Source organism: Podarcis pityusensis (assembly GCF_964106645.2).
Source record: "Podarcis pityusensis genome assembly, chromosome: 1".
In the NCBI taxonomy this organism is placed as follows: Eukaryota; Metazoa; Chordata; class Lepidosauria; order Squamata; family Lacertidae; genus Podarcis; species Podarcis pityusensis.
This window is the reverse complement of record NC_138028.1, coordinates 112281022-112307912: the sequence shown is the minus strand read 5'-3', so window position 1 is coordinate 112307912 and position 26891 is coordinate 112281022. Positions and strand designations below refer to the sequence as shown.

General features: G+C 39.9%; 2 protein-coding genes across 6 annotated transcripts in view; both read right to left on the bottom strand.

Annotated features, from left to right (window-relative positions):
• Nucleotides 1-1989: 1989 nt before the first annotated feature.
• Nucleotides 1990-17716, bottom strand: BBS5 (Bardet-Biedl syndrome 5). Of its 5 annotated transcripts, none has more exons than XM_080972186.1 (12): nucleotides 17575-17716; nucleotides 15519-15601; nucleotides 14234-14299; nucleotides 11930-11979; nucleotides 10953-11080; nucleotides 10359-10494; nucleotides 9309-9404; nucleotides 5489-5551; nucleotides 4553-4687; nucleotides 4359-4442; nucleotides 2394-2417; nucleotides 1990-2267 (listed from the first exon to the last, which is right to left on the bottom strand). In XM_080972186.1, exons 1-12 carry the CDS (start codon nucleotides 17634-17636, stop codon nucleotides 2166-2168), a joined length of 1029 nt encoding a protein of 342 aa, XP_080828312.1. In that variant the 5' UTR covers nucleotides 17637-17716; the 3' UTR covers nucleotides 1990-2165. The 5 variants fall into 5 exon arrangements, with proteins under 5 accessions (XP_080828312.1, XP_080828313.1, XP_080828316.1 ...); XM_080972187.1 differs by lacking the exon at nucleotides 17575-17716 and adding an exon at nucleotides 17050-17448; XM_080972190.1 differs by lacking the exon at nucleotides 17575-17716 and adding an exon at nucleotides 16531-17028.
• Nucleotides 17717-20325: 2609 nt separating this feature from the next.
• The window catches only part of LOC308458327 (uncharacterized protein), a 37525-nt gene continuing 30959 nt past the window's right edge, over nucleotides 20326-26891 (bottom strand). The window contains exons 31-36 of the mRNA XM_080973320.1: nucleotides 25974-26531; nucleotides 24302-24543; nucleotides 23269-23347; nucleotides 22870-23001; nucleotides 21691-21882; nucleotides 20326-20604 (exon numbers count right to left, since the gene is read on the bottom strand). Coding sequence (XP_080829446.1) covers nucleotides 21692-21882; nucleotides 22870-23001; nucleotides 23269-23347; nucleotides 24302-24543; nucleotides 25974-26531 — 1202 coding nt within the window. The 3' untranslated portion in view covers nucleotides 20326-20604; nucleotide 21691. The remainder of the gene's footprint in view (nucleotides 20605-21690; nucleotides 21883-22869; nucleotides 23002-23268; nucleotides 23348-24301; nucleotides 24544-25973; nucleotides 26532-26891) is intronic.

Genomic DNA, 26891 nt, shown 5'->3' with positions numbered 1-26891 from the left:
ATATAGGTACAGACTTTCACAAGCTGGAATTTAGGGTGGATGGTGTGGAAAGAAGAGTGGAGCTTGCAGCTGTCATGGGTTGAAAGAAGCAACTGTTGCTTTTAGTCACTAGGGAACCACTTTTACTTGGTTACACACACTGAATCACCAAGATTACTTGCAGAATATAGTTAGCACCAGCAGTCAGCCAAGGTGCAGAATTAGAACCAAGGCAGTTACTATGAAGTAGGTCTTTGAAATGCTAATATTACTCAAGCAAGATGGGAAAAAGTAGAAGCCAGCAGGTGGAACTATGATAGCCATTCATAACTGAGTCATTGCATTCATTTAAAAGATTGTTTCAGAAAAATCAGGCCAGTGCCTATGCCTATGAAAACAAATTCCTATGAAATATCTGCTAGATACAAATATAAAGTTAAAGGTAAAAAGGTAAAGGTACCCCTGCCCGTACGGGCCAGTCGTGTCCGACTCTAGGGTTGTGCGCCCATCTCACTTAAGAGGCCGGGGGCCAGCGCTGTCCGCAGACACTTCCGGGTCACGTGGCCAGCGTGACGAAGCTGCTCTGGTGAGCCAGCACCAGCGCAGCAAACGGAACACCGTTTAATATAAAGTTACTTTCATTTAATAACATATTCACCCTTTAAGCAATGGGAAAATGTCCACTGATTTAAAATAAAAGCAGGATTGCGTCCCAAAATGTCAGTGATCTAGTATGTGTGCTTAGCCAGACTGGGTGTACTTTTCATATCATTCAAGAATGATAAAGGAGCTACTGCTGGAGTCAAAGCAAGAACGTAAATGAATCAACAGGTACAATTCTTCTACTACTGACGTGTAAGTTCTAATTTTAAATGGATAAACCCTGCAATTTTATACAATTTACTGAAATTCACCTTTATACTTTCAATATAACTTTCATCAGAAGAAATGGGTTGGATGTAGGACTAGGTTAGTCACACTTATGCTCCATTGAAAAGGAAGTGAAAAATTTAGTCATGAGTAACTGAAGTTTCAGTGATTCCAGTGGGACCTAAAGTGTAATTTAGGCTGCATTCCTGACTCCACCTACCTGACAGTAAACCTCAGAATTCGACAGAACTTACTTCTGAGTAGACATAGGATTACACTCTTAAATCTGGAGCTAGCCCTACATACTTATTTAGCAAAGATTAACTGGTTTTTTCCTCAATGTATACTCAACAGATCAGCTGCTAAAATAACAGCTGGATGAACAAGTCATTTGACATTTTTCCATTTACAGAAATTGTGTGCATGGTATGGTCTCGTGAAAACTTAGCAGCTGCCTCTCTCAAACAATTACTGACATTTAATTTTGCATGCAGCATACTGTTAGTTCACTGCATGGAAAAATTATGTTGTGATATTCCTACAGGTAAACAAATTTGACAAAAACAAAGCTGGAATGAAATTTTTGATGAATTATAGTATTATGCAATTTTACATGTGCGCGGACACACACACACATACACATGTCATTCTGTTTGGGACTCGCTTGAAGACAATGGGTAGAATTTATCACTGTGAAGCTTTATTTAGTGGAATTCCCAGGTGGAATTCAGTGGAATCCCCAGGTGTGGTGTGCACCAAATCAATAGTCGGTAATAGTTAGTAAGTAAAATGGAAATAAATATTGAACAGATAAAAAGGTACAATGACAAGACAAATTCAACATTTGTCACAGCAACCAGTAGAATTCATGAAAGTAAACTTCATTTCTTAGCATACGTCCAGGGTAATGGAATGTGTGGTATATTGGTGGAATGAAGTAAGAGTAAGATTTAATGACTGGGTCATAGTTGGAAATTCAGAAATACCACATATTATCTCATGTTATTTCCTTAAAAATATTTTTATTTACACTCATATGAGACCAACACATATTCTAAATAATCAAATATTTTTAAATAATTTTAAATGTAACCACTGAAAGCACTGTATACTTTTACAAAACTGTACATTCCATGAATATATAATCAAATATATTTTATTATAACATGACAACTATACACTGTACATCATTATCTCTTCCTTCTTGTAATAGTTTTCTTGTAAATATAATCGCTATAAAACAAGGAGCTGTAGCTTTTTCAATACATGACTTTTAGAGACTAAACAGATTAATTAAATGTTGCTTTAAAATAATGTCAACCCATTACTTCCCAGAGTCCTTGCAGTGTGAAGCCATCTTTTAGTTTTTCTATGGCAAGCCCCAACTCTTCAGAAAAAACAGGCTCACGGTCCTGTTGCTTTTTTTTCAGGAAATAAGGAAGAGAGGAAATGCAAGAAAACAAAGGTTAATACTGTATAATCAATTAGGCCATTAGGAACTAACACACTATTAAGTTTTCACTAAAAATAAAATAAAACCTTACCTTATTTCCATCAGCAAAATAAGCCTACAACAGAAAAGTAGAAAAAAATTAAAAACTTTAAAAAGTAATTCTCTAAGGGTGCTATGTAATGTTAGTCATACTCAAAGGAGACCCACTGAAATCCGTGGGCCTACAATTAACATTATATATCATCTTAAATATTTTAATTATAAACAGCACAACCTTGTGTATGCCTGCTGAGAAGCCCCACTGAGTTCTATGGGGCTTATTCCCAGGTAACTGGATAGTACTGCAGCCTAAGAATTGAATATTTGTTAATTCAAACACAAACACCAAGTAACTCAGTTCAATTAAATACTTTTGGATCTAATTATCTAATTGTATCTGAAGTGGTTATTAAAACCATGTACTGCCATTTTGTTTCATTTCCCCCTTATTCAGTATGAGTAACTCCATTTTACACTCTATCAAATAAATCTCTTCGCCTTGACAGATTTATAAAATATAGCATTAAACAAAGTAATTTTTTCTGCCAGCTTTCAACTGCCAGTTTTCTGCCAGCTTGTTTAAACACAAAGGAAATGCTTCGATCATACCTAACCTATAGCAATTGTGAGCAGCAATTAAAACAGCTTTCTTCACTTTGATACACCACACTGATACAGAGGTCAGGACTCTTGATTATTTCAACATCATTAACACTCTTAAGAAATGTGTTCTAGTGTCATGTCTTTGGTGACTGTCAAACAAAGAGTGAAACATTCACATGAGAAAGTTATTCACATTTCTTTCCTTAATGAAGTAAGGAACCCAAAGGTGCTCAGCAACTCACCAGATATTTGAAGGCATACTGAAGAGGTAGAAGATATGTGATAGCATTTTGATCTTTGAAAAATCCAGTGTGATTGCAATAGATGTATTGTCACAGGTGCTCACTATACTGTGCAAGGGACTTCTGCCTGTGCAACAGGATTTCCCCTTCCTGCTCCCAAGGGTCTCTGGAATTTAGGGCACTTTTAAAGGACCTCAGGGCAAAAAAAAATTATGTGTATTCTTATCACTTCATGCAGCTGGACCACAAGAACAGCATAGCTTCAAGGTGATTGCTAGCTGAAATGGAGCCACTCTGTTTAATCACAAACTCAAATGAGTATGAAACACGCAGGTGAGCAAGATATAACCTACTGCAAGTAGTCTCCCATTCTTCACGACCAAGAATTTTGTTGTGAAATATAGGGTTGGACCCAGAAATGAATAGAACTCCATGCAGCGGGGCTTTCCTGGCCAAAACCACCTGCTCCCAAGTGTCAAGGGACCCTCTGAAAGAAGAGGAGGAGGAGTTTGGATTTGATATCCCGCTTTATCACTACCCGAAGGAGTCTCAAAGTGGCTAACATTTTCCTTTCCCTTCCTCCAATGTGGGAAACAATGTGGGATTGGGTACAGGGGCTTTGGAAGCTCAGGGACCAATTTGGTGGGGCTTCCTTTCACAAGCAGAAGTCCCTCTGCGCTTGCACTAGGAATATTTGGATCCATTCTACAAAGTTTTGTAATCTTCCCATAGGATCAGAAACATTAAATGATGCGCACCCTGACCCTGTAGGTCAGAAGAAAGCTATGCTGGGCCAGTCACAGTAAGCCATAATTCACGGCCTATCATAAATGCTGTCCAATCACTTCCACTTCTCTCTCCCATAATGCAAATGGGAGAATCAAGCCACAAGGTTTACCGTGATATCTGAAATGGGGATCATGGTTTTTTCTTGGCTTGTCAATTATGGTTTGTCAGGGAGAGAAGCCAAGCTTTGCCGCTTGATCATCCCACACACACTAGAGCAGGAGTGAAGTGGAAGTGATCAGGCATTATTTACAGTAAGCCATTAACTGTGATTTACGGTGATGTGTGAATTGCGTCACAGAGTTTGGGGGGGGTCAAAGTATGCACAGGACTACATAATTCAAGGTAAATCAACAGAGGATTATAATTTTTCTGTAGAACCTTACCACAAAAGCATCTGTCTGCTCATCTGCCTCAATCTCTACATCATCCTGTATTTGTTCCACAGTCAGATCTTCTAGCTGCTGAGGCTGAAAATTAATAAATGAAAGAAAACACTTTTAAATCTAATCTTTAAATCTTGTTAAGTAAACAGTAGCTAGTTTAATTTCTATAAATCGTATTTTTAAAATAGGAATACCTTTTCTTCCATTTCGTAATCTACGCCAAATATAGGATTAACTGAAAAGACTTGATGCAATGATTTTATTTCTTTTGCTGTTCCCTCTAGTTTTTCCACTGGGTCAATCTTAAATCCAAGCACATAACCACCAGTCTATAAGAGAGTATATGTTGAAAGAAAACATATCCAATTGTTATCCCACAGTATGATGACCCAAATTCAGTAAAACCATTTTGGCTGAAACTGTGCTACAAAATGTTATACTGTATCAACGATAAGCCACAGTTTTATTAGGAAGATGAGGCAAAGCATTATCAATTTGAATCATGCTCAAGTATTTAAAACATTCAGATATATTGAAACAATACAACATCTATATTAAATAAATATAGCAATGGGGCTTTGCAGTGCGTTACATGTTGATTATTAGTCACCATATTTTTATGAATGGCTATAATTGTAAATATAGTGTTACAAAAACAACGGAACAATTCCAGGTTAAAAGCTATTTTTAAGTACTAATCTCAACTGTGCCATGTGGAAAGTAATCAGCAATGACACATTCATAATTGCGTTTCTGAATCTATTTATTCACAAACAGTTCTACTCCCAAGAACTACTAAGGAGCAAATCATTTCAAGACTCTAAACTTTTACAGGGGCACAGCACTCAAAAATAGCAAGTGACCAAGCTGATATGCTGGTGTCTCATTCAGAGATTTGATTAGTCACCTGGTGCTCATTTATCATAGTCATTATTCTGTGAACTCATAACTAAGCTCTTCAGATTGAAAAGATCATGCTACCATGACATCCTAATCAAAGCAGCAACTTCCTCAGGAATAAATACCACCAAATATAGGTGCTTGAATGAAGATGTTTTAGAAATGTCTTAATGGAGTTTTGTATGGAATGATTAAAAAACTGAAGGAAGTACAATATACTGAGTTCTTACCGCCTGAGAACTCTCAATGACAAGTGCCAAGCCAAATTTTGAGTCTCTGATCTTTACTGAACGCTGGTTGAAAAGAAAAAACAAACAAATAATTGTTTGTTAAAAAGAATGACTGAAATATGACTCCTTAACAGAATTAACTGAAATTACTGACACTGACTCCATTAATTACTCTCTTTCCAGTCACTTGTAATTATAAACGCACATGAATTTTTAGTGGAGAAGAACACTGAGAACATTGAAAAGTTGGAAAATATCTTATCTGGAAACTTTGATAAGAATTCTGTTCATATGCCTCTGACAAAAAACAACTATAATGCTCAGCTAGCAGCACAGGTGAAATACCATGGAAACCATATAAACTGACCAATGTTTTTTAAAAAACTAGTGTACCATAGTGGTAAAGAGTGTGAGCTATGAGCTGAATTCCTCAGTACAACAACAACAACAAATTTATTAAATTTGTGAGGTCCATGCCTTTACACAAAATACCATAAAACATTATTAAAAGATAAACAAAAAGATTATAAAAGTAAGCTAAAATTCATGCCATGCTGTCCCAGCAAGGAAACTACCCAATAAACCCCACCATTCAGGGAAGAAGATACAACAACAGGTTAGGAGAGCAATGGGAGGGACCTCACCATTTCATCCAGGAACCATACCCTAGTTTTCATAGCCTTCACCACAAAGACCGCTACCACGTGAGAAATCCGTGGATCAGCGTCCACCAGTAAAAACTTTACTTGGTCCTCAGAGTTGACTATTGATTTGGGAATAGTTTGTAACATCGCATCCCTGAAGGCCGAATAGATGGGACAATACAACATGTAATGTATGAGATCCTCTTTGGTTCTCATATAACAAGGACATATCCGCTGCTCTACTGGGATTTTTGCATATCTGCCTGACAGATAGGCCGTAGGAATGGTTTGAAAACGGGCCATAGTAAAGGCTCTCCGAAGAGTGGGATTGGTGATATTTGCCAAGTAATTGGCGCAGATTTTGACTGCTTTCAGTCGGGGAAACCAGTGGGAGGACCCTGGGATCTGTATTTTTGTGGTATCTAACAGAGCGTCTCTCTCCAGGATCCATTTCCGGAGTTTGTCCGGGCTCCACCGTTTGAGAATATTAAACTCCGGTAGGGTGTATCTAACCAGGATCTCAGATAAGTTTTGGCGCCAAGTGGTGTTCTTTTGAAAAGATACAAAGGCTTGTTTGGCCAATAAGGTGTTTGAAGTGTTTGCAAGGTTGATGTAAAATCGTAGGAATCTTAAGTGGGCCCTGGCAGACACAGAGGGTAAACCAACCTCCACCCTCAAGAAAGCTGCTGGGGTTCCTTGAGGAAGGCCTAGAATCCTCTTGAGATAGTAGTTTTGCAAAATTTCAAGCCGTTCCAACAGCCTCTGGTTCCACCCCCAGAGTTCTATCCCATATAACATCTGGGGAATAGCTTTCCCAACAAAAGCTCTTAATGCCGGGATCACCAATTGTCCTCCCCTGGTATGGAAGAAACTAAGCAAAACACCAAATGTTCTTCGTGTTAGGATGGTTACAGCCTTAAAGTGGGCTAGCCAGCTAGATGTAGCCTGGAATGTAACACCCAGATATTTAAAAAAAGGGCACTGTTCAATCACATGTTCATCTAAAGACCATCTAAAGGTGTGGCGAGCTCTAGTGAACACCACAATTTTTGTTTTGTCATGGTTTATCTTTAGTGAATTATGGGAACAGTAGGCTGCGATCCCCTCCAGCATGCTGCGTAAGCCTCTTCGGGTGAGTGCCATTAAAACCATGTCATCGGCATATAGCAAAATATTCAGGCGTTTACCTTCAAGGGCTGGAGCCGATGACTTGTACTTTGCCATGTACTGAACAATGTCGTTTATATAAAAGTTAAAAAGAAATGGGGCTAGCAGGCATCCCTGTTTGACCCCTTTCCCCAATGGCAGTGGGTCCGTAAGAGTTCCCGATGACCCAGTTCTGATTTTGACTGTAATGTCTGTATGTAACTCTCTGAGAATTTTTAAAAGTCGTCTGTCAATGTCCGTTTCATATAATTTTTTCCATAGTCTATCTCTACAGATTGAGTCGAAGGCAGATGTCAAGTCAACGAAGGCCACAAAGAGTCTGCTCTTATACGCTTTTGCATATTTAGCTACCAGGGTCTGTAGTACCATGCAGTGACCTATCGTATTGTGGCCCTTTCTAAATCCTGCCTGTTCCTGGTTGAACAGGTTAGAATGGTCCGCCCAATCTACCAGCTTGTTTAATAAGTACCGGGTATAAAGTTTGTATGCGATGTCCAGAAGGCTTATAGGGCGGTAGTTTGCTGGATCTTGAATGTCTCCCTTCTTATAGATAGGGACTACCACACTTAGTTTCCAGTTTGCTGGGATTTTACATGTGTTGTTTATTGCCGTAAAAAGTTTGGCCAAAAAGATGGCCCACCATTGGGCATTTGATTTAAAAACCTCAGGGGGGATCATGTCCTCACCAGGAGCTTTGCCATTTTTTAAAGTTTTAATTAGCTGTAGGCACTCTGATTCCGTAACAGGATCCCAACTAGCTAGATGCTCATTCTTCAATGGGAGGAACGGACTCAAATTAGCAGTATTTGAGAGTGTGTATAGCTTGAGAAAGTGTTGATACCACACATCGGATGGAATACTGCTGTTTACAATTTTTCCTTTGGATGAGACTCCCTGTGCTACTATTGCCCAGAATTTTCTATCGTCTCGCGATTTAATCGCCTTATCAAGTGCCTCCCATTGTTCCTTCCTGTAAAGGGATTTCTTGAGTTTTAAGGTGTTTTTATAGTGAGAGCGCCATCTGTGGAAATTTACCATAGATGACAAAGTCCTCTCCTGTTTTACCTTATTTTGTTGTTTCCTAAGCAGGGATCTTAGCTTCCGGCAGTCTTTGTCAAACCAGACCCCCGATTTGTTATGTTGTTTGGGAGGCCTGGTGTTTATAAGAAATGGGAAAAGGGACTCTGAGACCCGCTGATATAGTGAAAAAGGATCAAAGTTAGGTAAAGGACACTGGTCTCTCAGAACCAATAAATCTGGAGAGTGCAGGTGTTGATTGATTTTAAGCTCCAGCTCGCTGTTCCATTTACGCCTGCGTGGGGCCGGTGAATTCCTCAGTACAGAGGAAATGCTATTGGCCTGATGCAAAAATGTATGTGAATCTGACTGCAGATTTTGGAGGTGGAATATCCTCCATGTTCTCTCTACGAGCCTAAAAGCTGACCAAACACAAAGTTTTGTCCATCAGTGTATTTCTGCATAAGCACTGCCTGATAAGGAAATATTAGATAATGCATGTCACAGCAAACTTATCCAGGACAAGTCTCTAACACCAAAGACACTGTACGCCTTCACCATCATCCAGCTAAAAGACTATTCATTTCAACCACCAGAGGAAATACATACTGTAAACCCACAACTTATGCACATTTAACTTGTGCACATTCAGCTCTATGTGCTTTGCAAATTTAAAAATTAAAACTAAAGAGGGGTTGGGCATCTGGGAAAAAGAGACTTTGGCAATCCCACCCACCATTGAACCCTATGTGTTTTGACCATACACAATTTTGGCTTCAGGCGCAATCCCTGAAATGTAACCCCCCCATGCAAGTTGCAGGCTGACTCTATGTACTTCTAAGATTTGTCAGCTTTATCAGGTTTATATTAATATCCATTGACACTTGCCAAAAATTCCATAGTATTTCTTTGGAAATTATATATACAACAATTAAAATAAAGTAACCCATATTAATATTTAGGCAAAAATATTGTGCTGTTATTGTACTTACAATTTGTAGATATGGGATACTGACATTAAAGCTGTCATTCATATTAGCATGCCAAACTACTCTTACATTTGTAACAAAAAAGGTACCCAGATTTCCCTAGGAAAGAGAGAAATTATAATTAGTTGGTACTAGTCTTCTATAACACTATATTAGGTCCCTCTGCATTTAAAATGTAAAGAGAATAGGATTTTTTATTTACTAAAACTCACATTTAAATACAAAATCCATTGGTGAAACCCTTACTGCAGCAAACCAGGGTTGAACCATAGTACAGTATAAGAAGCTTTCCATTGCATCTACAGGACTCAAAATAATATACCGTTCGAGTTCAATGGCATGCAAGAAACATATGCCAAAGTTAAAATAGCAGTATGCAAAAATAACTTTTTGCTCTGCAATATTGCTTTTGTGTCTATTTTCACACACTAAAATAGTCACCACACTCTGTTTCATATGCCAAATGAATATGGGTTGCATCTTGAGAAATGCAAGACAAAGGAAACTTGTGGAAGTGACCTTCCCACTTTCTGCAGTGGCCTTTTAAATGTTTCCCCTCAGGAACAGGGACCCTCTGAAATGGGGTGGGGTGGGATACAGAGAACTCTGGAAGATGGGTGGACTGATTGAAACTGGGCAGAACCAACTTGTGCCAGGATAGCTCTTCTTTCCTAACATGGTTCTGACCAATTTTGGTTAATTTCCCTCTCCTCCAGCAGCTCCTTGTGACCCAGTCAATACCACAATGGAGGGTCCCCTGAACCTCAGGAGTGTCTTTTGGGGATTGGAGGACAGGACAGTAGAGTGGGCAGGGAAGTCTCCTCACTTCCACTCACGGTTCTCGGGAAACAGCCTTATGAAATTCAAGTAATATGACAGAACTTGCACATAAATATTAAAGAGCTAAGAATATTCTGCTGAACCTCAGTGCCATGTATTTTTCAAGTAGTCGGTTTCACAAGGTGGTTACAGAACTTCTTTGACAGATTTTGCAGGAAAGGCTTTAAAAAAATCACATTCTTAATTTCAGTTTATGAATATATTCCACTGTACCTGATCACTAGATAAATTCCAGACACCATTTATTTTGTCATATACTTGTTCTTTGGGTAACAATCTCAACTGCTTGTTTTGAATTAATGCACATCTCAGCTTAAGCTCACGGTACATTTTTGAAGTTTCATAAGCTCTAGGAATAATAAAACACGGTTTCAAACAATGATAAAAATGGGGGGGGGGGGATATTTATACTCCTCACCTAATCAATTTGCCTCTTCTAACTTGAGCAACATGGAAGTAATTATGCCAGAGATTCTTGAGTTTAGCTTGAAGGGAAACCTCCACAATGGGATGCCTTTCCTCAATAAGATCATTTATCCTAAAAAGCCATTTATCTGCCCATCCTGAGAATATTCTTATTTTGAAATATAAGGGTTGCTTTGTGTATTTGCATACATATGAATGCCAATCCCAAATTATTACCATTTCCTCACGGAACAAAATATATGCAAACCTTTCATTCTAAAATTTATTGATTATATGGCATATGCAACTAAAACAACTAACTTCATTAGGATTGTACTTCAGCAAGCATTTCCTGCTTCTGTGCAAGACTAACACTTTTTAAAATAAAAAAAGCTCAAGTACCTGTGTACAGCAATAACAGAGGCAAAAAGTCTGGGGCTTCCAGGAACCACATTTGTAAATATGAATTCAAAACGTGTATTGTTACATTTGGTTAATATATAAAGTGCTTCTGTCTGGCCTCTTAATTTCTGTAAGAGAAAAGATTTATAAGATTTAGTATATTAGTACTGCAGTTTCCAAAAGAAATTAACAATCTTAATATTTATGTATTCTCAGTATAATTGGAAACCAGTAACAATTTCCAGGGTGGTAGCCATGTTAGTCTGTTGCAGCAAAAGTGTATTCTCACACTTTAAAAACTAATCAATTGCTACAAGCTTTTGAATAATAGGGTCCACTTTATTAGATTCAGGAATTTATTACCCTAATCGAGATAAAAGGGTTTTTATACCACTACTAGTATTAATTAAGTAATTAATTAATTAATTGGGGTTTGTTTGGAACTGTTTGTCTTTTACCACTACAAGTATTAATTAACTTACCAGTGCCAGGATATCTGTGTTACACTCAACACTACTTTGTGAATGTTCACTTTACTTATTCTGCATATACTTATTTTGTAGACATAGTTGTATCCATCTAAGTCAAATTCAGAGGATACCCACTGAAATCAACTGGTCACTCTGAATATGACTTAGCTGAATACAACCCCTAAGCTTTAAATGTTGTAATCTGTATTTTTCTGCATTTCATTTCTCTCTGACTTTACTGCTTCCACATTTTTTCTCTCTACACACATTCTGCCAACTTAGGTAGCGCTGATGGAGCTAATGAAGTGGACTTTTGTCTAAAAGTTTATACCATAATATAGTCATTAGCCCTTAAGGTGTCACAAGGCTTTTTGTTGCTTTTGAAATTCATAGGACTTGCTGACAATTAAATGTTTTTTAGAAGAACTGGAAAATCATGTCATTTGATGAGAGCACGTTATATATTTCCAAATACTCTCTAATTCAAAATTTGTTTCGTAAACTCACCGAGTTAGCAGTTCTTGTTGTTGTGCTTACAAAACAATTGTAGCCAACAGCTAAGGAATCAGGGAAAACAAAAACAGTATTGTTAAAGATGTCATTGAATATCTCCAGATATCTGTCTGGTATGTATTGTTGTCTGGAATAGAAAATTGCCCAAATTAAACTTAACCCGGTGTGCTAGTTGATTCCAACACAAGGGTTCCCGCTAGCACAAGAGGTCTTCCTCCCTCTCCACCCCACCTCCCCCAAATCTGCTCTGGAGGATCAGAAGAAATCCCAGAACAGCACAAAGGGGAAGGAGAGGGGGGTATTTCCATCTGGCAAGCAGAAATGCTTGCTCTGAAGGAATGATCAGAAGAGCCCACCATTAAATTGAATTCCTCCCAATGAAATCACTGTGTGACAGCTATGTACTAACTGTAGTTGCAGGAACACATGCTGCTACTATAATAGTAAATTGATTCACAGGTAAACCCAACTAAATTAAACTAAACCTACTCCCAGGTAATTGTTTATACCACTGCAGTCTAATGAGACTTGCTTCCAATAACCAGAGGCTACAATTTTTCCAGTGCTTATTTTTCCATGGAACATTTTCTGTTTCATAGTAACAATGAACAGATGCCAAAACAGTTTTAGCTAAGTTTGGCACCTTCAGTATTTTTTGTTTTTGTTTACTAAATACAAGTAAAAAAAGCAGGCTAATCACTGTCTAGGGCAGGGTGGTCCAACACGTGGCCCAAGGGGCACATGTGGCCCTCAATGCCTTTTTGGTGGCCCTCAGCAACATTCGATGCCCCCCCACCCCCACAGTCCTTGTGCTGCCTTCCCAAAGCCAGGGGACATAAAATTTTGGCCTCGCTCCTACTCCCCTGGGTGCAACAAGGCAGTGTGGAGCCTGCAGATTCTATGTCAAAGTACTCTTGGGACCCACTTGGAAAGAAAAGTTGGGTCACCCTGCTGTAGGGCATGAAAAATTTTCCAGGAACCCCACAGCATTGCTTGCTTTTGAGAATACACGTGCATAGTTGTTTATCTCCAAAACTTTTATTTTACTTTTCAATTGAAAAACCTTACAACACACAAACAAACACACACACAAAGACAGTTCCTTCCCTCAGGGTAACAATCCAAAAAGACATGACACAAAAGGAAAATGGATCGGGAAGGAGGAAAAAATAAGCAATCTCAGATGCAAGAGCTTAGTTTCAAGTCCTTTCAATGACCAGTCGGCAGTGGAAAAGTTCAAGAAGAAGAAGTGCCAAAGTATCTGAGCACACTGTTAAGAGTCGCCTTCTTGAAGCTTGATGTAGTGGCTGCTGCCAGAGGATAGTTAATCCTGGTGTCAGAGTTTTCTTATATAAGAGATGTATGGTGCAGACCTACCCCCTCCCCCAGCTAAGTCTATCCATGGTCTCAGGTCCCAACCCACATTTGTCCACAATTAACTACATGTTTACAAAAAGCTAAGCTACCACAAATGCTATTTATATGAACAGAATTAACATCACTTTGAAGAATACTATTTGTTAACAGGTAACTGTATCTTACTAGACTAGATATTCTGTAGAAAAACAGCTTAAGAGCTAAGCTGACATGCCCTTGATAAAGAGCATGAGCAAATAAGAACAGCCTGAAAAATTTCTGCCCACCTAGTTTTATAACCCAGTAAAGGGCAAACCAAGTTTCTGGTTGCCAGCACACTGGACCTGAAAGGAGGCTGGCCACAGTACGTCATCCTTATTTATAATTTTTTAATATTGTATCAGTCTGAAAGTTGTCCAACATTTAAAGTTAGTAGTGTGATGAGTCATATGCTGAATCAGAACGCTTTTTATATGAAGTGACCTTAGGAAGTATGAAACACTGTGTGCTCCCCACAAAGAAAATAGACAATTGCAGTGTGAGTTGGTAAGGGACAATGCAAAGTCTGCAAGGCTTTCTTATTTTCAAGAATGCCAGATATACCTAAGGAGAGTTAGAATTTTCAGTATTTTCCAGAATGTTTTGAGAACATTTACCAATGCATTGTTTACACGGGAATAATTATGTCAATTCTAACTACTAATACAAAGACGTAACGTTAATAGAGTGATGAAGGTTACAGTAAAACCAGAGGCTTCCACTCTGATCCTAATGGTGTTTCACAGCTCTGAAACTATTGGGACTTACTTTCAAGCATATGCACTTAACACTGGGATGTAAATGTCTCTCTTTGAAACAGCAGCAGTACCAGGTAAAGGAGAAAAGCTTTTGATTGACCAGTTATTTTTTTTAATGGTATAGAAAAAAGGAAGGGATACTTACAGAGGTTGACCCTAGGCAATACAATGGAGTGCCAAATAATTCTCAAGTTTGTTACCAAAAGTCTGCCTGGAAATTAAAAAAAAAAAGGGGGGGGGGGATCACCAGATAATTTATCGCAAAATTATTCTAATACTAGACAGCCAGAAAACTCAAAGGCTACCCTACTCAATACTATGTACTCGGGTCAGGATCTTCTATACCCAGTATCCCCCATCCATTTATTAATGTCATATATATATAACAAACAAGTGGGATGTGCAACAAAATGTGGAGCACTCCTGTCCTGGGTTTCAGCCAGCCATGACCTTCTTTAATATACTCCATTCCAGCCCCACCACATTTTTGGTTTTTTCTCCCAAAGAGCCAGCTTTTGATTCTGTGGTCACTTGGCTTGCTCAGTTTGTGACGCTTTTGTACTACTGCAAATCTAACAATCTCCACAAGCCTACTGGTACCTCTTGTGCATGGATGGTGATATTTTGACTACATAAAGATTCCCACTCAGAGAATGAGTTTACTATTTGGGGTAGGGTCATTGCTCAGTGGTAGAACATCTCCTTTGCATCTGGAAGGTCCCAAGTTCAACTCCCAGCAACTCCAGGTAGCACTGGGAGAGAACCCTGACTGAAACGTTAGAGAGCCAGTTACCGTAAACAGCAATAGGCCAATGCTCAATAGGCCAATGGTCTGAGTCAGTATAAGGCAGATTCCTATTTTCCTATGCAGAATTCCAAGAATAATAACCCATTAAAATCTGCTGTACAAGAAAATAAGCAGAAATGAGTGAACTGCAACTATATTAGAAAAAGAGATTGGGCAAGCAAACTACCGCAACCAAGTGAAAATCTTTCAGGACCTACTTACTAAGATCTGCAGGAGGGGACAAAAGGGAGCTGATACTACATAAATCACAAGGAAGGGATATAAAGGCAAGTTATAAATATTTATAATTAATAAATAAATACACATGGCGATCTTGGACATCTGCACTGACACATCATCGTAATCTCTAATAATAGCAAACTCAGGTGGCCCAGTGCCAATCACTTGGGAAGCAAAATGCTGCAATCCAAAAATAAGGTCATGGCTTCTACATATATTGGGAATCCCCCAGGCATGCAGAAGAACACACATTTGTGAAACAATAAAATAAAGCTGGGCGGAAGGTGGGAAACAACCCTCCAAAAACTGCCTGACAAGAACCTGCAAACTTTTAGCTTGGAACAGAGTGCTAGTAGCACTTGAGAAAGAGGGAGAAAGGGTCAATAGAAACCAGAAGTTGTACCTTTCTCTCCATTGTTTCCTTTGGTATCTTCAATAGGATCCAAACAGTCAATGAGAACTTCTCCTGGTCTCATTTTCATTTGCCTATAACAAAATTGCATGTTAAGTTGCTGCTTCAGTCCTTGGTTTTAGGTAAACCAGTAATATCCCAATGAAACATTTTGGGACAATAATGCTCATCATGCACACACACAAATCCAAGATCTATAATGATCTATAATGACTTTGGAATAAACTTGTCTTCTCCCTAACCAAAGAGAGTCATCTTTCCAAATGAAACACTAATTGAAATGGCAGAGTTGTGCAATGACATTCACCTGCTTTTTGCATTACTTCTCATGAGTACTGAAAACGTTAATCAAATGTTTTAACTGTAGGTTCCAATCAAAGTAGTTCCCTGCATGGAGGAATGTGTGATGTCTTGGTAAGCTTGTTTCCATTCTGAAAGAAACAAGTTTATCTTTTTATTTTTTTAAAGTGCTATTAATCCAGCTTGTTATTTAAATAATCCATTGCTAGCCACCAGTGACAAGGAATCACACACAGGTGTGTGCACAGAATACCATGAAGGTGAATGAGCAGCCCAAGTGCTCAGTCCCTTCTCTAGGCACAGGCCAGAAACCAAGCAAGCTGGCAGTGGATGGAAAAACCCCTCCTTCATGCCCATCACAGATATACAGAGGGGCTGCTGGAGGAGGGTAGGGCTCTCTATCCTTCCTCAGTCAATCTCCTTGCCCCCAGAAAGCTAGCAATTTTTTCTGGACTTATTTACGAAGTTGCAATTGGTCACATTGGGCAAGTAGCAATGGTCAGTTCCTAGCCAGCATGACCAGCATAGCCACTCTTTTATCCTCTATGAATTTGTCCCAACACTTATAGTCATCACTACATCTCATGGCAGCGAATTCACGCCATCTTGCATCAACAGGCACATGGTACATATTTACAGACCTGGTGAAACAGTTTGTATAAAGTATAACCTGTACTGTATAAACAAGTCTAAAATCACGTACTTGTCTGTTCTGTCCAGGCCAGAGGCACCTTTTTCTCCTTAAGTATCAGCCATGGAAAGAGATATTGCTGCAGTTTAGATTGTCAATTTGACCAATTATCAATTTAAAAAACGACAGGCTACACTTTATCCAGTTTTTTTTAAAAAAATCTTCATTTGCGTCAGCCACAAGCCACAGCGAAGGAATAAATAAAATGCAGATATAGCTAGATGGTTGGCTATACAAAATACGTTCCGAAAAATTACGACTATACAAAGAAAAGAGTTAATAACTGTCCTTGACCGTTTATCCAGTTTGATTTCACTTCTTTATCCCCTTCTTCTTCCAGCGAGTCCCTCCCCCAGCCCCACTCAACCTCACAATAACCCTGTTAGGTAGGCTGGGCCTGAGAGACAGTGGTTGTGTGAACGAGAGAAGAGCTAACCCGCAGATCTAATCCGGAGGCCGCGTACAAACCGCATTTTAAGCACATCTCCCCCCTTCAAAAGAATCCTGGGCGCTGTAAATTTTAAGACTCACAGAGTTACAATTCCCAGCAATTCCTGAAAAGTACGACGCCATAATTCTTTTAGGGAGGAACAAATATGCTTCGGACGGGCTTTAAAGGGGTAGGGAAAGTATATAAATTCAATAAATAATATTGATATTGACATAATAATATAATAATATATCAAGCGCGACTTTTTTGTGTTCAGGAGCGGAGAGGCCGTTGGCGTCCAGGGACCTGAGGAAGCCCGCTTAAGAAATAAAAGAGCCCCGAGAAGAGCCGCGCCCTAGAGAACGTAGGGAACCAAAGACGCGTGTGCGAATCCCGAGTTTTATTTTTAACGGCGAGGGCGGAACCCTCGGCGCCCGCAAGATGGCGCTGACAGGCTTGAAGGAAACGGCGCTCTCCGCTCTCGGGCTCGCGAGGCCCGGAAGAAGCGGCCGCTTTGCCAACGGCTACTTAGCGAGGCCGGGGTCGCGAACTCCCTGTCGCGACGGAGCCGCCCGCGCGGGGGACACAGCGAGAAAGGGAGCCCCCGTTCGCGCGAGAACACTCACTGAGAGGTGATGTCGAAGCGGACGTCCCTGTCCTCCCACAGCGAGTCCGCCGTGGCCGCCATGGTGACCGCCGGGCCCCGTCTCGGCGTCCGCGCGCCGTTCCTTGGCAACTCCCCGACGGGCGCCGGCTGGGGACAAACTTCCTCGGCGCGGCGCGCGAAGAAGCCTGTTGTGCGCATGCTCCGGGCTTCTAGTGCGTGCTTTTCTGCTGCAGGCGATCCGCGCTCTCGTTAACGACGCTTGGCGGATCAAATTAGGGATGCCAAGGCGCGCCTGCGGGGTGCATATAGCAAACTAGTTTCCTGGGCCCCTAAGAATGCCAGGCGGCCGAGCCAACCTCCCAGGGCTCTTGCAAGGAGAAAAGTGGGGAGAGCAATAGTGGTATGCCGCCTGGAGTTCCCTGGAGGAAAGGCGGGGTATCAATAATAAACTTTCCATCGAGCCCAGTTGGTGGGATTTGCCCCCCGTCTCAAGCAGGGGTGGGATTTGTGCGCGTTGTTTTCTAACAAGATTTAAAAACCTCCTCAGAAAATTTGCCTGGCTGGGACTAGGGATGACGCCCCTTTCGGAGGGAGGGTTATCTCCCAACAGCCAGCCGAAAGATGGTCAAAACCTTACTTATAGGAAGGATTCTGGTGGTCCCTAAATGAACATTCCTTTATTGAAATGATTTAAAATGCTTTCCTTATGTTTTTCTAGGGTAATTGCATTTTTCTTCTTTTTGTTTTAATGTTTGGCGGTTTTGTTTTTTTAAAAAAATAAATGTCAAGTTGTTTTTTAAAATAATTATTTAAACATGTTTTCAGCACCCTTGGGCTACTTGAGGAAAGGCAGGGTATTAAATGTGTTAAATAAAATTAAAAATGTCTAGGCTTTCAGAAATTATTATTGCCATGAAATATCACTAAATGCCAATATTGTGACAACAGGTATTCTGTTAGTTGGTGGAAAGGTGTGCATGCATATTAAATACAAGTTTGAGATGCCAGCAACTACAATATTTTTAAATAATGTACAATGTGTCTAAAGTTAAGATTTTTGTTAACCACTTGTGTGTGTGGTTGCTCAGAAATCCCACAGACTTCAAAAGGACTTTCTCTTAAGTAAGCATGCATAGATTGCAACATTAACATTAAATCCACCAGGCACTTGAAAGATCCAAATAAACTTATGAATTGGACAGAGACTACAGCCTGTATATAAATCTATTTTGAAAGAACATTATTATTTATTCTTGGTTACATTTTTCACAAAAGCAAACATTCAGTTCTAAATATCTTCCTCATATGAAGTGATTAAAAGACACAGTGACTTTTAATAAACACAGTGAGATGAGATGTTAGTTTTGCAGATTTCTCAGATTTTTCTAGTGGCACAGAAATACACTTAGTGCAAAAAGTATTTTAGTATATTTTATGCATAAAGTACCTCTTGCACGTTTAATGCTGATAAATGTATGCTAGTAAACAAAAACAAAAAACCTGGAATGCAGATATTTATGGGCATATGCTGACAGAGGTAACAAATTAACAACCCACTTTGAAACATGTATACAGCACTGATGTATCTACCTGCAGTGCCAGTATTCTACTGAGCAAGCAGTAGTTTTGTGAAACTAGCATGGCATAGTGTTTGATGCCCACATTCTAATCTCTTATATTTTGGCTCAGCAAGTTTTAGGACTGAGCCATATTAATATACAATTTATTTGGATACATTTAATGTAGCTTTACAGGTAATTTTGCCATGCTGCCTGCTTGTCAATATTCACTTTCAGCAGCATACCTAATTGGAATGCTATGAGCTATTTTACAAGTAACACTCTTAACCATGTTTTGCTGCTATATGCATGAGCTGGAACCAACTAGTTTATCAAGTGATGTAAATGACCAAGGAGTTTGTTAGTGTAAAATAATGTTTTTAGGATTAACTTGTGCAACCCTAACCTGTGCTATACTCCTTTCCCAGAAGTATGCTTCCATTTTGGGGTTAATTGCAAATAATTGTGCATAGGGTTGCAGCCTTAAAGAAGTATCAAATTTCTACCCCTGAGTAACATTTACCTGCAGATTCCAACAGATAGAAATCCTCATTTATTCCGGAATATAGTCCATAGGCAAACTGAAAATTGTGGAGCGAGAATTTGATGTGTGTATAAGGAAAGGGGTAACTACGGGTTATAATTTTGCTGGCCCTATTAGGTTCTTGGAGGCTGCTAGCTCTTGGGAAAGTCCTATAAAGAGCCCTCATACAGGAATTCATAACATTTCCTGGCAAACATAGTACCATATAGCTTTCTAGATTCCCAGGGGTGAAACTACATATTACCAGGAAACAACAGGGTTCTTAACATCATGTTTCTACCATGAGTTTAATGAGACCCTTTTGAATTGGCAAATCACTCCTCCCCATTGTTTCCTGGTTATTTATTGCCCCGGCTGAGCTCCTAAATTAAAAGCGAACGTGGCAGGGGGCAGGGTAAAATCAGCCTCAGTATGGGGAAGTTTCTATTCACAATATAAGATACAACGTTTATTTTTGTTTTGTTAATGTTTTACAATCTACAAAGCATGCACAATTGTTTCAGATGTGAAGGGTGTTATCCAATGGTATGGTTTCTGTGAGTAGAACGGAAAAGGAAGCAGCTTTCAGAAATCTCCCCTCCCCCCCTTGTTGGCCCCACAAACCGCCTAAATCAGCTCTAAATCCAACCATCTGAAGCAGATTTAAAGGCTGTTTTCCTTCTGTGATGATACAATCCAAACGTATGTGTGGCCTCAGTATGTGTCTTAACATTGCACCTGCATGTAAGCTCTGTTTTGGAAATAGAAGATAGGCTGCTCCATTGATTTCAGTAGGACTACAGAGGAATAAGTGGTTTGAGGATACCGGTCATCTTTCCTCTTGTTAATCAAGTACAAAATACAAAAAGATCTTAATACATTTGCACAAAATCTCCCCTATCATGGCTAACAATCTTTTCTGTTGAATTCTGCTTGGTGAGCGTCTCTGTTAATATCCTTCAGCCATCTGTAAAACAGGACAAGTTATATAATTTGTACTGATAAATATGAATTTCTCTGTTAAAGCAAAATTAAATCCGAGTGTGGTGTCCAGAACTTGTTTCACAGTTTCCAGCTATACTGTTTCCCCAGTGTAACCAAGTTGCTTATCAGAGCATCATTTGCATTAGATTTGAAAATATTCTGTGTACACATCATACATCTAAAGCACATCCTCTCCAAGAATCCTGAGATCTGTAGTTTGTTAACAGTGCCAGGAACTGTAGCCAGGATTTGTTCCCAGGATTCTTTGGTGGGGCTGTGCTTTAAATGTATGGTGGGTACACAGCAGACTGTGGTTCTCTTCTTTGCTAGAGGGTAAGGAGTTCGGACTTCTCCCTCGCTTGGAGAATCTGGTAAATAGGAAAGTGAAAGAGCTATTTATCCAGGCAGATGTGTGGGACAAGATTGGAAGAAGTAAACAACGCAGCTTCAGGATGCTCAAGGCATTGATCTATTCTAAGAGGACGTGGCAGAATAGCTTCTTCCTCTAGCAGACTGTTGGAACTCATAGAGGGAGGGAAAAAAGAGAAGACCGCCTGAGACACAGTGATCCCCAGCTGCTGCTTGTCTTCTGGCTAGGTCTAAGTCACAACCTTCCTCCACCCTCTTACAAATATTTTGCCGCTGATTTTTTTTTGGGGGGGGGGGGTCCGCCATGCAGTTTGAGAAAAATAAGGTTTAAGCCCACAAACCAGTGGGACTACTAACAGTATGGTATTGACAGTGTGTGGCACAGGTCACACAACCTGTATTATGTTGAGAATTACTTTTTCATGTGCAACCTTGATTTTTCATATTTTATTTCTGAAGCTCTGATCTTGGGTGAGAGTGAAAGGACACACAAGTGTAACAAGAACCTCTTCAAGATCATGAAGCCCTTGAAAGTGTGATCCTAGACAAGTCTATTCATAAGTAAATTCCAGTTTGTTCACTGAGGCTTACTCGCTCATAAGCATGCATAGGAAAGCAGCATTCTTTGAAATATTGGGGCAGTGTCAGCACAGGTTCTTCCCAGAACTACAAGAGTCTGTAGAAAAGCCTCGGTTCCTACCTCAAGAGGAAAATACGCAGGTCTTTTTACAGTCTTCCTCGATATCAAAGCGGTTAGCATTTCCATTGCAGCCACCGTACCAAAACTGAGCACAAGAATTGGCTTGCTTATCATAATACCATTTTATAATATACACACGGCATGGTCCTTGATCTAATCTTAATTTACATTGTGGAGGGCTCAAGAGATTTTCTTTAAAACAAAAACAAAAAAATATAATTATTCTCATTATAGTGCTTTACAAAAGTAATTGTGGCAATAAAGTTCAAATTCAATCAAACGTTTACCATGTTAGAAGTTAAATTTATGAAGGTAGTGCCAATATACGCTACCCCCCCCAACATGATGGATGGATAAATGGATAGAGTTTCTTCTTCTTTTCAGTATTTCTCCAATCTTGCTTTACTCACATCTCTACTATTGTTTAAAACTTTTCCTCTCAATTTTTCTCTACCCTTATTTAAACACACCCACCTACCCCTTTTCTGTGTCAATCCCTTCCTATATTCAAACCTGTTCCTGCTCATTTTCTCAGCTGCCTCATGTGATAGAGATAAAAGATGTGGAGCCCTCAAATATTCCACAGGACAGGCGTCTCCCCCACTTATGTGAAGGTGGCGTTCTTGGGTACCAAGTGTATATGTGAAATCACATATAAAAATCCTGTAATCACCCTCTAAACCTCTGGAAATCCACAAAAATCCACTGAACTCCACAATTGCTCCCTCCAAGCCTCTCTCCAAACCCCAACTCTCCACAGGCTTCAAAGATCTGTGCAAAGACTCATGGGATTGCAGTTACAAAGGCTCATGGGATGGCCATTTCCCCCTTTTTCGCACAATTTTTGCTGTTTTCCCTCTCTTTTTGCCCCCTTCACGCCCTTTTACAGTATAAACGGGTTATTTACTTTCAGGTGTCGTGCATATGCGCAGTTGCGCATAAGTCGAATGCGCGTAAGCGGGGAGAGCCATAACCCAATTTTCCTTGCAGTTCCCTCACCCCTTGCTTTACTCAAACATCTGCCTTCATTTTCCACACCCACTGCCGCTTCATGCAAATCCCGGATTGCGAGGAGGCACTGCAAAATCCTCCGATGAGGGTTGCACAACGATATCATTACATTTTAATTATATATAGGGGGAAATGGAAGAGCGTTAAAACTTTGATACATGTAACGACCTGGTTTGGGTGTAGGTGGCATGGAGGAAGCTGATGAATGAGAAGGTGGGAGCGTTTTCTCTGCTGTTAGCGATGCCAACGGCGGTGATGACGATGGTGATGATGGCAATGATGGCAGTGCTGATGTAACTGCTGCAGAATATAATGTTATACACACAGAGAGAAAAAACCATTCAAGAGATGGGATGACATGTAGCTGATGAAGTAGATTTTAATCCCTGAAGGTTTATGCCATAACAATACCTGCAGCGTCACAATATTGTTTGTTATTTTTGCTGCAGCAGACTAACATGGCTACCACTCTAGGAATTTAAGGAAAGGGTGGTGAGGTTTGTTTGTTTGTTTTTGTTTTGCCTATGAGACATATCCTGTTAAGAACTAGATTGCAGAAAGAATTACCTTTAACAGGAGACAAAGATGTGAGATCATCAGGTTCCACATCGTAGTTCTTATGAGATGACCTGTGCAATTCTTTGGTCTGAAACAAATTCAGTTTTGTTAATTTTAAAATTTAGCGGGGGCCTTATCACCAGTGAACTTACATTTACTGCCCTCAATAACTTAGGCCCCAAATATCTGAAAGGCCAACTTCTTCCCTACAGACCCTCTTGGCTGAGAAACCTCTTGGTAGTTCCACCGCCCTCAAAAATTCAGGGAGTGGTGGCCCCAGAGAGGACATTCTCTGTGCCCTAAGCTGAAGAATTCCCTCCCCACAAAGCTGCATCTGTCTCTTGCATTGTTCAGTTTTGTCATATGCTGAAGATGCACCTCTCGTCTTTTGATATCTGAGATATATATTTTTAGAACTCCACCTATTCTTCTGATCGTAAATTGTTTTAACTGATTTTAATATTGTATTTTTACATTGTTGTAACCCACCATGTCACTTTATAGGGAACAGCAGCTTAGATAGATAGACAGATAGATAAACAAACAAATAAATATTTGCTCTGTGATACAGAGAAGCCGAATAGAGACCTGCTTCATTTTACTTCTGTCCACAAAGAACCACTCGTGTTGGTTCTTTGTACATGAAAGTCATATATGCTTCAAGTTCAAGACTAAAATGTAGGTTCCAGAGCTTTCAAATAGTGTTTGCCTGATTTACAGAAACATGAAGCATCAACCAGGTGATTGCAGGCTTTAGATAAAATTACCTTTAAATTAAAAGCACTGGAATTAGATCCTTCATTGAAATAACTTAATGGCTAACTAAGCTACTTATTGAAAATAAGTATTCAGGTTCAAAATACTGAGATGCAAAGTCAGTTCTTTACAACTAATTTTTAAAGAAAACCTTATCATTTTGTATTTTTCAGCTGCGAAATGTCCTGGGATTCAGATGAAGGGTGATATACAAATTTAATAGGTAATACTAATCACTACAAGTAAAAAGAGAGAATCCAGAAAATATCCAGTAGCCAATGAGTACCGGGATTAATGGTTGAGAAGGCTGGCCAAGATTTATAGAATCCTCTTTCACTGTTGTTTCAAATTCATTTGATAAAACTGACTGTCCATTATTACTGTTTGTGTGCAATATGTATTGTGAAGAACGAGAAGATACTGAGTGGATAGATGGTCCATTTATGCTTCCTCCAGCTCCAATCCGATTATATATTAAGGCCCCATGTTCATCTTCACAAAACTGGTTAACAAGTTTGGACTCCAAAGCTTGAAACAAAAGAAAATAAAAACCCATTTAAAAATCCCAAATGTTTAAAAAAATACATTTTGTTCAAGAAATAATATTACTCATGCAATTTTCACTATGTTGAAACTTTTTTTTTTTAAAAAAAGTAATTGTTTCTTAAGTCTTGGGATAGCTGTTGGAACATTTTTTTCTTCACATATGGCAAGCCCCAAAGCATAGCCGTTTATGTCAAAGTAAATGGGTTGTGTCCAGCTAAGTTTTACTCAGCAAACCCCTTGAAATTTGGGGAATTCGGTTAATAAAGCCCATAAATTTCAATGAGTGTGCTCTGAGTGTAAGCCTTTTCCTCTGATGGGACTCAAGGCAGTTACAGATAATAATAGCCATTAAAAACAGAAAAAACAAAACACCCCCCCCATAAAAACCATACAAACACTGGGGGAGGAACGGGGCGGGGGACGGGGAGAATGCACCGCCCCCAGCACCATTGAGGAGGGGGTGGTACCATTGCGGCCGCCCCCGATATGTGTCGCACAATCCACCACCGTGCTGGGCGCCACACCCCCCAGGATGCACGTCACACCCCCGCGGCGGCACACTACACCCCCGAAACGCATGCCACATAGGTGATGTGCCACACCCCCAGGGCACGCGCCAGCCACACCCCCACCTGCTCTCCGCCCCCAGTGCCGGAGCATGCAGCTTCGCCACTGCATACGAATAATCACAATAAAAACAGCATGGCAGCCACCCCTCTGCAAAGCAAGAATTTGCACATCATATTTTATGTTTTTGTGCTTGCACAAAAGTTGGTATATTTTGCCCTAAGCATTTATTAACTGGTGCAGCAAACTATTAAGATAGGTCCACAATATGAAATTCTTATTTGTGTAATTTTAGGAAAATGCATAAGAAAGTCTTGCTTTAATTCCTACCCCCTTGCCCTGAGTGGAGAACAACAGAGGTCTTAGCAGAGTTCTCCCTTTGAGAATCTCAGCTTCTCATTCCTGTTTGCTTGTGTCCTGGGTCACAAAGGGACAAGAGAAGGACTGGATGATCCATTCTATTTCTGGCCCATGTCAGTGTTGTCTATATTCATTCTTAAGTCTTTTCTGTTCTGTTTCCTTATTAATGTGGTGTGGTGTTTTTTTAAAAAAACCATATATTACTCTTCAACTATGCATGCTTTTACACTTCATCCATGGCCACTTTGACATGCAGACCTCAGAGCATTGAATGTGGGTCAATGCAGCCCTTGGCCTGAGAAAAGTTAGCTCTGGGATATAAAATCTATGGATGAACATAACATTCCTACATGGCATGCTCTACATCCACTATGTTGTTCCAAGACCTTTAGTGAGGGATATAGAGGGTAATCTTTGACTGGAGGCACCCAAAAGCTTGAAGAAGATCTGTGGGGACCAGTAACTCTTTTAAGAGCCATGATTACCTGGAAGAGTATTAAAGTCGTCAATGAGGTACATATGTTCTCTGTCAGGGTCTGATGCAATGAGATTCAGCTCCCGCAAGAATTCAACTTGTGTTGGGTCTGAAGTGTTCACAATTCCAATGGCATACATTTCGATGTTAGCTGCATGAGCCTCTCGGACAGCAATATCCAACTTGACGGCTTCTCTCTTATCCGCTTGGCCATCTGTGAGGACTATGGCAACTTTCCTCACGCCAGTTCGAGCCCCAAAAAATCCTTCCTGTGTTGCTTTACGGATGGCTGTGCCTGTGTAAGTGCCTTCTCCCATATATAACATCTTCCTGATTGCTTGTTTCACATCCTGTTGAGTTGTGTACCTATTAAGTCCAAATTCAAGCCGAACCTCCAGGCTGTAGAGGACAAGGCCAATTCTGGTGGCATTTCTCCCTACAGTTACTCTGTCTACCAAAGCAGTGACAAAATCTTTGATTATTTCAAAATTCTCTGGGCCCACACTTTCGGAGCTGTCAATCACAAACACAAGCTCCATAGGTATCTCCTTGCATTTGATACCGCAGCCTGCAAAAAAGAAAAACAAACCAAATCCATTCAGATAGACCATATGGCTTGCTTTAATTATATACTATATTCCCGATGTGTGATGTATATGAGGATAAGTGCATTTTTTAATTTAAAAAGGGCAAACAATTGCAGCCTGCTATGAATCGAATTAACAGCTACACTCTTCTTAGGATAGAAGTAAGATTGCAGATGAAACAGAACCCATTTAAATTACTTGATGGCTTTAATGGAGACCTTAGTATGACCGAGACTTTCAAATTATCTATTGCTAATGTGAGATTCACAGTCCTCACAGTGATAGATGGAATCACAGGAAGAACTTCCTGACAGTAAGAGCTGTTCGACAGTGGAATTTGC